At 40.2% G+C, this 15181-nt stretch overlaps 2 protein-coding genes and 1 long non-coding RNA gene across 8 annotated transcripts in view; 2 read left to right on the plus strand and 1 right to left on the minus strand.

Moving 5' to 3' along the window:
* On the plus strand, positions 1-7454 carry GJB7 (gap junction protein beta 7). Of its 3 annotated transcripts, none has more exons than XM_056342986.1 (2): positions 1-823; positions 3481-4782. In XM_056342986.1, the coding sequence occupies exons 1-2, from the start codon at positions 182-184 to the stop codon at positions 3532-3534; spliced, it is 696 nt and encodes a 231-aa protein (XP_056198961.1). In that variant the 5' UTR covers positions 1-181; the 3' UTR covers positions 3535-4782. The 3 variants fall into 3 exon arrangements, with proteins under 3 accessions (XP_056198961.1, XP_056198960.1, XP_056198959.1); XM_056342984.1 differs by lacking the exon at positions 3481-4782 and adding an exon at positions 6531-7454 and having other exon boundaries at positions 3-875; XM_056342985.1 differs by lacking the exon at positions 3481-4782 and having other exon boundaries at positions 1-1969.
* The window catches only part of ZNF292 (zinc finger protein 292), a 54552-nt gene continuing 46460 nt past the window's right edge, over positions 7090-15181 (minus strand). For both annotated transcript variants that reach the window (XM_056342981.1, XM_056342983.1), the window contains one exon: positions 7090-14954. In XM_056342981.1, the coding sequence (XP_056198956.1) occupies positions 7773-14954 (7182 nt within the window). In that variant the 3' untranslated portion in view covers positions 7090-7772. The remainder of the gene's footprint in view (positions 14955-15181) is intronic.
* Positions 12155-15181, plus strand: part of LOC130151157 (uncharacterized) — a 23088-nt gene continuing 20061 nt past the window's right edge. For all 3 annotated transcript variants that reach the window (XR_008822519.1, XR_008822521.1, XR_008822520.1), the window contains exon 1: positions 12155-12256. This is a non-coding gene — a long non-coding RNA (uncharacterized LOC130151157). The remainder of the gene's footprint in view (positions 12257-15181) is intronic.

Genomic DNA, 15181 nt, shown 5'->3' on the forward strand with positions numbered 1-15181 from the left:
ATCAGAACTAAGAGCAGTTTGTTGCTGTTGTTTTCCTTTTTAAATAATAATTTTAAGTTGCCTAGCTACTGGTTATGTTTCACCTTGAAATGAGTGTTTCGTTTTTCTTCACCCAAGAGAAAGCATCTCTCTGATCTTGTGTTTCTTCAATAGAGCTTTCCTTCTTTCCTTGAGAAGAAAAATGAGCTGGGGATTCCTACGTGACCTGCTGAGTGGAGTGAATAAATATTCAACAGGAATTGGAAGAATTTGGGTAGCAGTTGTGTTCATGTTCCGCTTACTGGTTTACATTGTGGCCGCAGAAAACATCTGGAAATATGAACATGATGAATTTGAATGTAATACCAAGCAGCCTGGTTGTGAAAATGTCTGCTTTGACCATTTTTTTCCTGTCTCCCACATCAGACTTTGGGCTTTGCAATTAATCATGGTCTCCACACCTTCACTCTTGGTTGTTTTTCATGTTGCTTACCGAGAGAACAGAGAGAAACACCGCAACCAGAAACTTTATAAAAGTCCAGGACAGATAGATGGTGGATTGCTGTGCACTTACCTTGTCAGCATTATTTTAAAAACAGGATTTGAAGTAGTGTTTCTTGTTCTGTTTTATAAATTGTACAATGGATTCAAAGTGCCACGTCTTGTGACATGTGACATAAGACCATGTCCCAATACCGTAGACTGCTATATTTCCAAACCCACAGAGAAGATGATTTTCCTCTATTTACTGGTGGCAACGTCATGCCTGTGCATTTTGTTAAATTTAAGTGAATTGAGTTATCTCATTTTCAAATACTCCATAAAATGTTATCTGAAGAAGTACATAAAAGAACATCAAGGCTTGAAAAGCAATTGCCACAAATCAAAAATCATCTGTGACGACAGACGAGCAGCTGCAGGACATTTCCACCACAGCTCCCTGTCCTTGTCTCTGAATATACAGGATGAATGTGGAAAAAGTTCCCTATTGCCTTGAAAGAAGGCTAGAGAGCACCTTCCTGTTACACAAGATGTATCTCATGAATTGTTTTTCCAATCAGTGCTTTACAGAACTGGAAGGATAGCTATGTAAGAAATACTTTTTCTCTATTAGTTCCTCCTTACTTGAGCAGATATATTCAGTTGCATTATGTATGCCATACACAGAATAATCTAGATCTTTTCATGATGAAACGAGAGGTGTAGCGGTCTGAAAATTCTGTGAAGTTTTAATATAAACACAGATGCTTATGATAAATCATGTTGAAACAATTGCTCAGACAGTTGTGTCTTGAGTATTACACAAATTGCTTTGGTACAAGCAAAGAGGCTTTTTAAATGCAGAGCTGGAAGAACCTGGAATTGATCAAGACACTGAACAGTACGGTGCTGTACAGCGTTTGTCAGGTGGGTGGATGTGATAACTCTTGAAGTTGCAATTGGAAAGTGCTAGCATACAGTGGTTGCTAGTGTCTTGGAAGTGAGCTGGATGCTCACAAGCCCATTCCACTCTACCACTGTAAAACATGTCCAAAAAAAAAAAAAAAAAAAGAAAAAGGAGCAGATAGACACATCTAGTTTAGCCCGTGGTGATAAAGACAGACCTGGTTATTTAGCTATTTGTGGAGCACCTCCTTCTGAAGGTATGTGAGTCCTTTACAGTTTTTAGGGTATTTCTCATCAGAACACATCGTGTACAAAAAGGTACTTGCTCAGACTTCTACAGGCAGCATATATCAGAGTACGGAGTTAACTCCTGGTCACCTGCACGAAGCAGCTCCTGAGCCCCCAGACTTTTATTCTGCTGTGCAGCTGTGGCATTTAAGGGAAAAGATCATTCCTAGTTCCCTAGGATCTGAGTAGAGAAGTGTAGACTGCACAATATGGCAAAACAGTAGCCAGTAATCCTAGTATTCAGTAGCCAGGAATCTGGTCCCTTTAGTAAGGCTGAAGGCACTGCTACTCCTTCGGTAGGTTGCTCTGCCATAGAAGAACGTGTGAAATCTAAAAATATGAAAAGCCTCCAGGAGAAGCAAAGTAAAAAAACTCCACATCTATTTCCCCCATATCCCCCCCCCCCCCCCCCCCCCTTCAGAGCATCTCTTTGACACCACACACCTCTGCCCTTTATTATGCGTTGCTTGGGCTAACAGGAAAGGGACAGAAATTAGCCAAGACATTTTCTGGTAAACCTAAACCTAGACTTCTGAAACTATCCGGACTTCTGAAATGATAGAAATTAGTGCCAAAAATTACTTATTTCAGGGTAGTGTTCTCTTTCCATTGCTGGGATGAAAGGCCTTCAGATAAGTACTGAGCCTCACTGAAATACACCCTTTAGAGATAACCACTGCCTGCAGTAAGCAGAGCTGCCTGAATGTTCAACCAATTTTATTGTGACAGGATAAAAAGAAACAGTACCAAAAGCATGTAACCCTTTTTTCACTCTAAAAGCCTCCAGCTTTAGTTACAGTGTGTTACTTTTATGAGTACTGGGGTAGCGGTTATTGAATTAAGAACAAATGAATAAGCTATCTGCTTTTGACTCTGATTTTCAAGCTTTTTTTTGCTAACGTAAATCTGCTTTTATAAAAGGTGAAATAACATTTGTTGCTGCTGAACTTAAGAGAGACAGCTTGCCAGCTTGTGGCCAGTTAAAGTTTTACATCATGAGTGGCGCTGAATCAGTGTGTATATTGAGACAATGCACTTTAGACAATTCAGAACATCTTCTGTTAAATCTCTACGTACACAGAATATGGCTTATGACAGAAATGCCGTTAGAAACTCTTGCAGCTGCTGAGCAAAACCCACCAAGCAGTGCATGAAGCAAAGCCATTGCCCATCAGCCCTGTGTAACCGTGACCGCCACAGTTTGAGTAACAGAACAACACGCAAAATTATCTTGGCTCTTTTGTACCCTAATGCATCATTTTTTAAGACAAGGGCAACACTATCAAAATAAAAAATGCTTCCAAAATGTCTGTTTTTTACTTATTGAGGCCAGATTTTAAGACAGTACATGAATGAAAAAGTATTCATTTGTTTTTTAAAAACAAGTTTTATTTGAGGGAAAACAAAGAGAAGCAAACACAGTTTACTCAACACAGGTTTCTGATTAATTTTGTGCATTAGCTGCTCTCTAATAAAAATGTATATTAAGTCAGGGCTTCAGTGGTTTTAGAGCATCCCCTAAAGCCCTGTGGCGTTAGAGGTTCCCACTTAGACCAAAAATTTTCCTGTGAAACAAGAACTTTTAATTCTTTGGAATGTATATTCAAGGTTTTATTTCTATCTTCAATAGCCATGAAATGATAAATAAAATTCCAAAATCACCAGGTTTTCAAGTCTTGGAGGATACTTCAGTATGGACAAAGCCAGTACCTTACATAAGAAATATTCTGAAAAATTGTGTACAATCTTTGTGTAACCCCTGATGAACTCGTAGCAAACCACCAAGTGGCTTTTATGTCATGCGCTGCAAAATTAGGAGTGTTTGACAGAGCTGCTAATGAAATGAGCATCACACAAAGCAACTCTGTCAGATCTATCTAACCTGAGAGAACAGAAACAAACTAATCTACTTTCTGAACCATTGTTCTTGGCCAGTATTTGATCTTTTACTGGCTTCTTCCCATCCACAATCCTTTCCCCCACCTTTATACTTCTTTGTGCTCCAGTGTAATTTTCACTCACCCATCCGTCCCTGAAGTCATTTGCTCTTACACTTTTGGTTCAAATGAGTTTGTAGGCTCAGTCCCTAAACTAAAGGTTTAAGGGCTTTTTTGTGTATTCAACTTTCAAGTCACTTGGACAAGTTTAAGAAAATTTCAGTTCAAGTGGTATGGTTATTTATGAAGTGTAAAACTATGTCTCCTCAAACACTCAGCAAATGGTAGGAAGCTGATCTAAGCCCACACTGTAATGAAGAAACATGATCACTTCATACACATTCATACAAAAAAATTACTTACCTCGCTCATATTTCAAAACATCTCTGCAAACACTAAAAGATCCAAGTCTTATATAGATCCTCATTTTCTTTAAAAGCCAAGTAATCTCCTTGCCTTGTGACAGCTCAGGTTTGAAAAAAAGTCACAGAAAAAAAAAATTGTTACTTGCCAATAGTTCTTTCCTCTGCTCCCATCTCCAGTACCCCTGGCCCTGTTTCCCACCCCTTCTACAGGACCATCTTCTCCGTACCAAGGCTCCAGCAAGCAGCAGGCAGAGCAGGAGCAGAAGCAGAAGCTCCTCTCGCCCAGCCGGCCTCAGCCTCGGGGCAGCGTGTCCCTGCGCCCGCAGCTGGGAGCCCCAACCAACTCCTGGGCATAGAAACCAATTGCAATACAGCCAACTACTTGTCCTCACCTGAACCAGTGGCTGTTTCTAGAGTTAAGTTTTACAGGCATCGCTCCCTTGCTATCTAACAGCTGTAGGCAGGACATCCCAGCAGAATACTCTAGGACCAACAGTCCTTCCATCCCGCTGATGACAACCACCCCAACACATGTGAGGACAAACGCACTACTCAAATTAGGCCTCAGACAATTTAAGATTTCTTTAGAAACAGCCAACCACAAGAGGCTGATTGCCAGTTTAAAGATGTCTTTCCATCACGTAACAGTCTGTATCCAGACTCTTTTGCCTTGGTTGCTTCCTGATCAGCAACTCCTGTTGTAGTCGTCATATTCCTCATGGTGACAAGGGTTTCAAAAAAAAGCACCTCTGCTCAAATGCACCACTGATGTCTGGAAGACAGAGACACAGAGGGGAAGGAGAGAGAGGGGAAGAGGACGGAGAGGGAGCAGGTGTCAGGGCAGGGGCCAGCAGCACCTATGGGTGTCAGGGCAGCCCGCAGGCTGAGGTGGTGCTGGTACAGCTGGGCTCAGCCAGCCCGCAGCCCCATCCTGCCCGGCAGCCCCAAGGGCAGGGGTACGGCTCCAGACTCTGCAAGAGCTGTCAGTTCAGGCATGCTACTGCACCTATATAGCAGGAGATTCTTATACATCAGTCATCATAATACAAATACCGAATATATTTCCTCAAAAACTTTTGTTGGTGGCTTCACTAAACCACAGTGCCCTCCCCTTCCATGACATCATCTTAAATCACACCCTGCCTTTGGCCCCTTGCTTTAAGTTTAAATTTGCATTTTTTTTAAAAAGGAAAAAAAAAAATCATGATAGCTTACCTGTTGGAGAGGCTGTCAATACCCACATAAAAGGGAGTGTGCTGTGGAGGGCACAGACTATATTGGTACTACATCTACTTTAATTGGATTAATTGGGATAAGAATGAGACAGTATTTGAAATTTCATTCTCAGAAATTCAGACCCTACTTTCAGATCCAAACCAGAAATTATTTCCTGGCTATTTAGGACACTGGATTTTGTTTTTTCTTTTTTAAAGAAATAGTATTCTAGTGTAGCACTGTGGAGCTAAATAGTTGTATGCTATTCTCAGTCTAAAAACGGCAAATGATGCACTACGTACATTAGGAATGTCAATGTTGAAACTATTTAACTTACACAACACAAAATTATTCTAAAAATTAAGTTGTGAGGTCTGTCAACAGTTATTACAGTGGTTAGGTACATCTGAAAACATGATTTCAGGCAAGCTTTGTGAATCCACTCCAGAGGAGGTTCTTGGTCCTCTTCTCCCCTGCAGAAGATCCCCTCTACAATCACCGCGGCTGGCATCCAACAACAACCCCCATCCAGGGAGACGGCGCAACCTCTGGCAGGTAGAACATGGTATCATGTGCTTATAGCAAATATAATGATCTCTCCTCAAGTTAAAATGTAAGGATTTCTTTTGGTTTTATCATTCTCAGATAGCACCTTTGATTTACTAACTTTGCAGAATTATCAGTTTAGTCACTTGGGAGGGATTAAAGCGAGAGGAGCGAAGGAGCTTCGTTCAAATGGAAGCACGGGCCTCCTGTGCGGGTATGCAATTTAGCACCAGGTAGGAAACCAAGGGCTATGCCCAAGCTGAAATGTTGTCGCCTTTCTGATTTTCATACATAATCCTCACTCTCACAGGAAGTCGCTTCATTTGGTTGTAGGAATGTGCCCTCTGCATTGATATTCAAGTAAACTGTCAAAGATTCCAGGTGAATAGCTTAAGAGCAATCAAGTGTAGCATTTAATGCAAAGCTTTACATGGCAAGACAAGTTTATAGAAAAAAAAAAAGTATCAAGCCAATCTCTCCCAAGATAAAGACTATTTTATATTACTGAAGGTAGGTCACATCCAGTAATGAGAATAAGCCAAGAAAAATTTTTGGTACCACACAATCCAGCTGGCTCTTCCCAACCGAGTTAGGCATAATCACGCATGAAAAACAACATTTGAAGATTCCTGGGTACTGACCACTCCCACCAACGCATTCACACTTTTGGTTACTCAACAAAGTGGATACCTGTCATTTCTGTTAGCAGCATACAGAGAAATTGCTCCAATCCCGGGCACTACAAGCGGCACCGCTTCTGAGGCTTGTTCCAGTGTGGAAAAGAGAGAGGTGGCGAGAGTGCTGCCAGATACAGTCAGCGAGAGGCAGAAGAGCACGGAGGGAGTCTATGCCATCAATAGAGCACAACCACCGAGTTTATCTGTAAGATCACAATCTCACTTCCCTTTCAGAAAGTGCCTTGTTTATTCAGTTTTTAATGGTATGGCATAAAGACTCACGTATTCTATAGATAGATACCAAATTGGTATTATCAAAATAAACCATCTGTTTTATAAACCCACTATTTACAAAAACGGTTTCTGAAGTTTTTTTGTTTTGTTTTTTTAACAAAAATTAAACTATACACCAATCTAAGTTACAGAAACAAAAATAACCTTTATAAGATCACATGTATAAAACAAGAAATGAAATGTGATTTTATTTAAGGCAATACTGGGCTACTTCACAAATCACCACCTCAAATATATACACTGCTCCACACTACTAATTTTCTATCACATTCACAATGGATTCTTTAATACCAAATATTGTTTTAAATCTCCAATGTAGCAAACTATTTTTATTCACATTTCCATTTTTATTATGGAATCATAAATGCTTTGTATCCAATTAAAAGCAATGAAAAATGTAGCTATAAGAAAACTATTATATTTATGTGTTAACTACATATGAATATCATCCATAGATACTGGATGTTAAAATTTACAAAAATGAGAGCGTGTCAGTACGTTTAACCTATGAAATGTGATCTTATCCAGCTCCTCTCCTGTAAATAAATGCTTTATGCAAAATAAACTGGATATGACAGACTTAGCTAGTTTTAGTTCAAAAGTTCTTAATTTAAAATGAGTAAAGGACAGCTTTAAAAACTTGCTTACTTAGTTACAAATTAAAATTCCGAATATAAATGTGTCATTTAATAGTTTAGACTTACAGACTGCTGGTGGCAGCAAATGATTTACAATAATAAATATATACAAAAAAAATGTATCTACAAATAAAGAGTACTGTTATATAGGAGAAGTAACCTGGTGAAAGATACCAATCACAGACAACTCACAAAGATTTAGTTCATGGAAAGGACATCTGATAGAAAGTTGAGGTTTCGATCAAGTATTTACAAAACTGAAGCAATTACTCTGTTCTTCAAGTCCCATAGGGATAAAAACAAATAAGACATTTACATGACTCATGTCATGTTTTTTGCTAGATTAAATCACTTCAAAATAAAAGAGCTCCACAGTTACTAGCATGCTTGATGGCTTCCTATTCAAAATAAATTTTATTACAGATCGTGGTTAAACACATTAGGTTTTCAGTATTTTGCCTCCCCTTCCTCGGCACCCATAACAATTACTTTTGCAGCTGTAACCTCTGGATTATCCTCCCAACGTCCTTCGAGCTTTCTCAAACTGACGATAGGTTTCATTTCCTGAAGTTGCTTCAACACACGCTCAGCGCAGTCTTTAAGAGTCTTGTCTAAAACTATCTTTACATTATCACCACATGGAAGCCGTGATGGGTTGGCAAACGGTACGAGGGTTTCAGTTTCAGAACATGACCAAGTGACATTACTTGCTACGGAGGTCTTCTCATTGGACTTTCGCGAGTTTGAATGGGATCCTTTTTTGGTTCCGCTGCTATGGTACTCTCTTTCAGTGTTTTTCTTTTGCTTCACAGCAGACTCTTCAAGGAACTTAAGGAATGACACTTCAAAACCCATTGGCTTAAATGAGCTCCAGTCAAAAGCTGCAGGTTGCTCTTCAGCCGTTTGAATGGCGACCGCGGTCTCTTCCTCCCTGGGCATGCTGCTCACATCAGCAGGCAGTACTTCCTCAGTTTTTTCAGCTCTCCTCCTCTTACTCTGAGATACATTTTTTTCTTTGTTTGCTCTTTTTAAGTTGTTTGATTTTTGCTTTTCTGAGGGGCAGGAGGCGGTTTCCTGCAAGTCACTATTTACACTAGAAGAGATTTTCGCTTGATTTTCAGCGCTTGAACAATCCTCGTTAATCAGTTTAGTAATGAATAGTTCTGTCAGTTCATCAACTTCATCCTTCTCACCTTTTTCAGTTTCCTTTTGCGGTAACATAGTTGTGCTTGAATCATTATTGCTCACTACCACACTCTGTTCAGGCTCTTTCACATCACTTTTTTTCTCAGTCTCTTGCTCACCAGAGGCTTCCTTCACTTGTGAGACAGAGTGCTTTTTAGATACAATAAGCAGATTTCTGTGCTGGGAAGTAAATGCTTTGGACAGCTTGTGACATTTGTAATGCCTTATTATGTTACTTTCGCTTGTAACTACAGATGAACATCCCTTTATCATACATGGATACTGAGTTATGAACCTGCTTGTACATTCCGATAACGCATCGTTTCTAGCCTTTATTGAATAAACATGCTTGCCGCGTTTCAGTGAATAGGCCTTATTTTCTTGAACTTGCATTCCTTTTGAGTTTTTGTTTTCCAGGCTGACATTTTTCTTTCGTTTTGTTTTCGCTGACAGCCTGTTACCTTCTTTTCCCGATCTGTTTTTTAGTCCTCTCTGTTTGGACTTCAATGGTTTCTCCTGATTTGCTTTGCTTGAAATGTTTTCCTGACCTGGTGTCAGTCTCCTGGGTCTTATTAGGTGATCTTTATGCTTGTCATTATGTTTGTTAAAAATATGCCTCAAGAGGTTAGACCTAGTAGCATAAATACGGTCACAGCCTTCACAGTCACACTTGAATACACCGTCATCTTCTACTTTGTTTGGCCTTATCTTAATACCGTGATCTGCCTCAAGATGTACAATGTAGTTAAGATATGCTGTAAATGAAGACTTGCATTGAGACTGATCACAAGAAAATCTTCCTGCCTCTGGAGCAGATTTCATATTTCCAATTTGCTCTGGGGTCATGTCATGAAGCTTCATATAATGTTGTATCAAGCTGGTAACTTCCTGGAAGATGCGAGAACAGTCGCTCACCTCACACCTGAATTCTCTGATGGTGGGTTTGGTTTCCACCTCATTGCGTTCCTCTTTGCCTGGCTCGTTCTCCTCCTCCACTTCAGCAGAGAAGGCAGGGAGGTCTGATTTGTGCACAGCTTGGTAATGAAGGATTAGGTTTTGTTGTATCGTAAAAGCTGCGAAGCAGCCCTGATGGACACATCGGTACGGTCTATAAGGGCTGTATCTAGTAGGAAACTCCAGAGATTTTGTTACGGGTTTCCTACGTTTCCTCTCCTCTTTTTCCTTCCTGTACCTCCTAACCTTCCGTACTTTGGCTTGTGCCTGTGTACTACCAATAGAGGCTCCATTATGTTGCCCTGGTGGAACAGAAGCCACTTGGGGAGGTTTTTCCAGTCTTTCAGGGATATTGTTTTCTGGTGTAAGTTTTTCCAAGATTTTTACAGGCTCTACAGCTTCCTTTATCTGAGCTTCTTTGACCAATGGAGGTGCAGCTTTGTTTTCTATTACTAGTGTCTGCAAAGTTTTTACATCAACAGGTTGTGGGGCTGTGTTTACAGTCTCATTTTGAGATCTTCTGCCATAAGGCCTTTTAATTTTTAATTTTACCATCTCCTCTGTCGTAAAATGATGTACAAGCTGACAGTGTGCTCGGAGATTAGAGTTTCTTGTGAACGTTTTTGGACAGGTAGCTACAACACATTTGAACGGGGCATACTTCAGTTGATGTTTCTTAATTTCTAGTATCATTTCTGCAGTGTACTGATGAACCTTGCCATAGTGTTTAAATAATGCATCTTTTGTCATAGCACTGTAATTGCAGCCTGGATCCTGACATACAAAAGGCTTATTAACTTTATCACTAAACTGAATGTTACTTGCCTCCAAAGATATCTGGACAAGGGGTTTACTTTCAGTTGATGATACAACAGGAACTGCTGGTGCTAGCGTATCTGCTGGAGGACACTGGGAAACAGGCTCAGAGACCTGAATGGGTGAATCATTTTCTAGTTTCAGTTTTTGCAAGCCCTCCAAAATTTCCAGTATTTGAGTATCATCCTTTTGAGATGTCTCAGACTGAGCAGGGCTACTCTTTGCAGTGGTGACATTCCCCACGTGCACAGCAAATTGTGTAGGAGTAGGTAATTTTACACTATGTGCAGAATTTCCCAAGGAAGCCTGTGCATTATTTGCTTGTAAGCTCTGTCCTGAAGCAGCAACGGTATCCTGAATTTCAGTTTTCACTTCAAGTATCTGTGAATTCATAGCAGTTTTGATTATTTCCAGGGTTTTTTCAAAGTTCTGCATAACACTGTCTTCTGAAATCTGCTCCTCTGAATTTGCTTGGACACAAGAATTTACAGCCATCATTTGGGAATCCCCATTTTCAGTTTTTACTCTTAAAGGGGGTAGCATTGTATGAGCATCGGTATTTGTTTTGAAGTTGTCTTTGATATTGGCCACGAATAACTGATTGTCAACATTATTAAGTTTCTGTGTGAGATTTTCCACCACTGCTTGAGAGCCACAATTTGCCAGTAAGTTGGACTGAAAGCCTTCCCCCTGTATTTGCACATTTCCTTCAGTGCTTTTGGTTAGAAGTTCCATAGTTGTATTATTTACTGCTACTTTCTGTGATATATCAGGTACAAGCAAGGGTGTAGTTGCTTTCCTCTTCCTCTTTGAAGCACTGGTTCCCTTCTTATTCAAGTTGCTTGATCCTGAACTCTTGGGACTACTTATAACTGAAACTCGTGAACTGTTCCCTGCGAAGTTGTGTGCTGCTGCAACAGCATTAGAAAATGAGCTAGGACATAAGCCATTTTCAATAGTCTTTCGCATTAAGTCCTCTGTTGCAAGAACTGGCAAACTCTTGCATTCGTTTATTGGAGGAATTTTGGCATTGAGGGTCCTGTTTTGGTCTGTTAGCAGGGTACTGGGGTTACAGACTGTCTGCAGCAGAGGGGACGCAGATGAGTTGGAGAGAACAGCTGCATTTATTGGAGTCGTATCTGTGACGCAACTTGTTGTAACCACGTGTGGAAGTACTTCTGTATTATCAAAGGTACTTGGGATGCCTGCAGTTTCCAAAGCTTGTTTTATAATTTGATTTCCTTCTTCATTCCCACTGGTATTAAAGTTACTCACATTGGCCCGTGGAAACATGGTCTGCAGCAAGGCTGCAGAACGATTTTCAGCTGCAAGTAACTGCAGGAATGATGGATCTTTAAAACATGTCTCTGGATTGAAAGCAGACTCCTGGGGCTGCTGCAAGTTTAGTGAATTTGAGGAAAGAATCATACTGGCAAGCAAAGACTGTCCATTCGCTTGCAGAGCTTCTGGAGAAATTTCTGATCCTTCAAGAGGCTTACAGTAAGATCTCTTAGACAAGTGACCACCAAGTGATCTAGGATTAGTGAAAGCTCTGAAGCACCTGCTACAGATAAATTTGCCATCCCTAATTATTGCTGGCCACTTTGCCCGCTTGTTATGTTTTGGCTTCCTTTCTTTCCCATTTGGGCCCCGGCCACGATCTTTTTTTACTTTTTCTGAAGCTGCATGTTGAGAGCTAGTTTCACTGAAGTTATTTTCATTACCCAATCGCGAGGGAAATATCTGATCAACAATTTCCTCTTTTGGGAAAGCAGAACTAGTGTTTCCTTCTAGTTGTGATGAAAAGTTATTTGTGTCATTGTCCAATTGTGAGAAGACTGAATTTGGAGGATTCTCTGCTGATGAAGGAAAGAGAGACATTGGACCATTTTCTGCAGGCAAAGGCAGAAAAGGATCTGAACCCCCGTCAATATTCAGAGGCATAACTGTTTTTGCCAGATCGTCCAACTGGGAAGGTAAGGTTGCACCAGACATATTTTCCATTTGTGAACATAAAACACTCTCAGGCTCACTTTTAATACGAGTAGACAAACTTGGATTTATGACACTTTCCACTATAGGTAACATAGGACTGGCCAAATTCTCTAGGTGAGTTGGGAAAAGTGTACTTGAGACATGTGGCACTTGACTGGAACAGGTGGGATTCAAATTAGGTTTGTTCTGTGCAGTAAAAGCAGCACCACTTGCATTGCCCACTTGTGATGGCAGAAGATACACAATCTTCCCATCATTCAGCACATTTTGCAGATTGCTGGATTTTCGTGGTTTCTTATTTTTACGCTGCATTTTAAAAGCAGCATATTCATCAGGGTGTGCTGCCTTCATATGTTTGCCAATGCTCTGTGATGAGTTGTATGTTCGAGTACACCCCTCAACCTGACAATTAAATTTCTGAATTGGAGCTGCTGGTGACACAGCTGGAACTAAAGAGCTGTTTATGTTAGGCTGCGAAGGAATAAACGTAATACTTTCTAAAGTTTTTAAAGGCAGGTTATATAGATTAGCGGCAGCCTTAATACTGTCTTCAATTTCAAGTTTGGGAATGGGTACGCTGTTTCGATATCCTGCCTGATTCTGCATGCTGAATGGATTTACAATACTCACTTGTCTTTCTAAGCTTTTTGATTCAAGGGCTTCTGGTTTTAGTGTGTCTGAGGTCACAGAAATATTCTGAATATTCTGAGTCTGACTGAGACAGTCTTCTTCCTTTCTCTCTTGGAAAACTGAAAGACAAGAGTCAACCGACGAGCACAACTGCTGGGCTCCAGGTTTAGTGGTATCTACTTTAACGGCAGTAACAGCCAATTTACCTCTTTTTACAAAGTTATCTCGGATCTTCTGGTTAACAGCAGGCACCTTAATGCTGCTTGCTGGAATTGCCACTTCTGTCTTCACTGAGCCTGCAGGAGACTGCTCCAAACCAGCATTAGGTAAGGAATCGCTTTGCCGCGGTATACTCACTGAAGTATTTACACTTTCATTCCCTTCTGGTTCTGCTTTGATTTGATTCCAGCCAGTGTTTTCTCCTTCAGTAAAACTACTCTGGTTGTCCGCCGGAGGAGATGTCAATTCCTCTTTAACAGCAACTTCGTTGGTATTTTCATTAGCTTTAGAAGACTGACTAAGATCAGGCTGATTAGTCTGGCTTTCAGGCTGTTGCACATTTTCAGGCTGCTTGTTGTGATCGTCAACGTGCTTTTCCAGTTCATTCTGAGAACGGTACACCTTTCCGCAGCCTGTGACTTTGCAGGTGTAAGTATTATAGTGTTGTGCTTCATGATCATAGAGTAAATAAGCTTCAGAAAACACTCTGCCACATTTAGGAAACATACACTTTGCCCTGAAGACTTGATGCTCTTTCCTATGTGTCAGCAGCTCAGCATAACTGTTAAAACCAGCCTTACATTTCATCTGTATGCAGATATAAGGTTTGCTGCCACAGTGCATTTGTAAATGATCATTCAGGTGAGTAACACTTACGAAATGTCGTCTACAGTACTGGCAAATCACTTTTTTGCTTTGCATTTCAAGAAAACGTTTAGCTTCTTCATTATCTTTATGCCCCTTTGCATGTGCTATCAGATTTTTAAAATACTTAAAGCCTTTTTTACAAAACGTTACAGGGCAGGTGAATTCATTAACAGGGAGTGGCTTTTGAACTGGCACTATCTCTGGTACATAAGGTTTATCTTTGTCATCATTTTCATCATCTGAGCCATCGTTATCGTTAAACACAATGAAATCTGTTGAATAGAGACTGTTCTTCTTAATGGGTCGCTGCTCCTGTTTGGATACAGAATCAGTTTTCTGATTCTCATTGGCAGCTGCTATTTTAGGAGGTCTTCCCAGTCTCCTCAGTGGTTTCATAGCAGCCAATCTCTCTTTGCTGGACTTTTTAACATGCAAAGTTACATGGGGAACAAAGTTTTCTTTAGAATTAAAATTTTGGGCACAAATAGGGCAACTGTAAATTCCATCTTTATAATGTTTTTGTGCATGCCTAACTATTCTATGACCTAGGAATTCTTTGTCACATAACACGCAATACTGCATATAAGCTTGCCAGTTCCTAAATCTAGCTGATATGAACCCCCTCTCTCTGAGTTTTTTAATTTCTCTCTTTTTCTGCTTTTCATCTCTGATACCCTTAAGGAGGCTTGTAGCTTCATCAAAAGTGCCAGCAAGCCCATTCACAGAAGTTTCTTTAGTCTCTTCTTGGCAATCCTCAACCTTCTCATAAACTTCACTATCGTTTAGTTCGTCTATTGATGACACGATGGATGCCTCCTCTCCCATAAGTGCCAGACACTGACGCTTGAGAGTTTTCCAGTCCCAGAATTCTGGATCAAAAGGCCACTGAGTTTTCAGTACAAGTAAGAGCTCACAGCGCAAAGAATTTGGTATTGGAAGATTCTCTTCATCATACTTCTGGTCAGGTTGATTATATAGCATTTCAACAGCATAATATGCATCCACAGTGGGTTCAAGAAGAAATTCACTCAGCTGACAAGCACGTTTAACCTCCAAATCATCCGGAAGCAAGCAGGAGATAGTCTTGCAAATAGATATCTTTACATCTGTATTTTCACTGGATTCCAAGCGCAATGCTTTCACACACAGTTCAATGCAGGTTGCAAGTCCAGCACCATCAATCTGTAAAGCAAGACTAATTTTAGTAAGTCACCTTATCTTAACCCTTTCTGTATTTGTAAATAAAAGATATCATTATTCAACCCCAAGTGTCAAAAAAAAAAAAAAAAAAGCACCTGGAATTTGTAATACTACTTTTTACTTTAAGAAACATAGTGGTTTGCCTTTAGATGCTATTCCCTAAGTTTCGTAATTTGTCTTCATGCTACTAAAAAAAAAAAAATAATGTG

This window comes from Falco biarmicus, chromosome 6, assembly GCF_023638135.1.
Source record: "Falco biarmicus isolate bFalBia1 chromosome 6, bFalBia1.pri, whole genome shotgun sequence".
Lineage (NCBI taxonomy): Eukaryota > Metazoa > Chordata > Aves > Falconiformes > Falconidae > Falco > Falco biarmicus.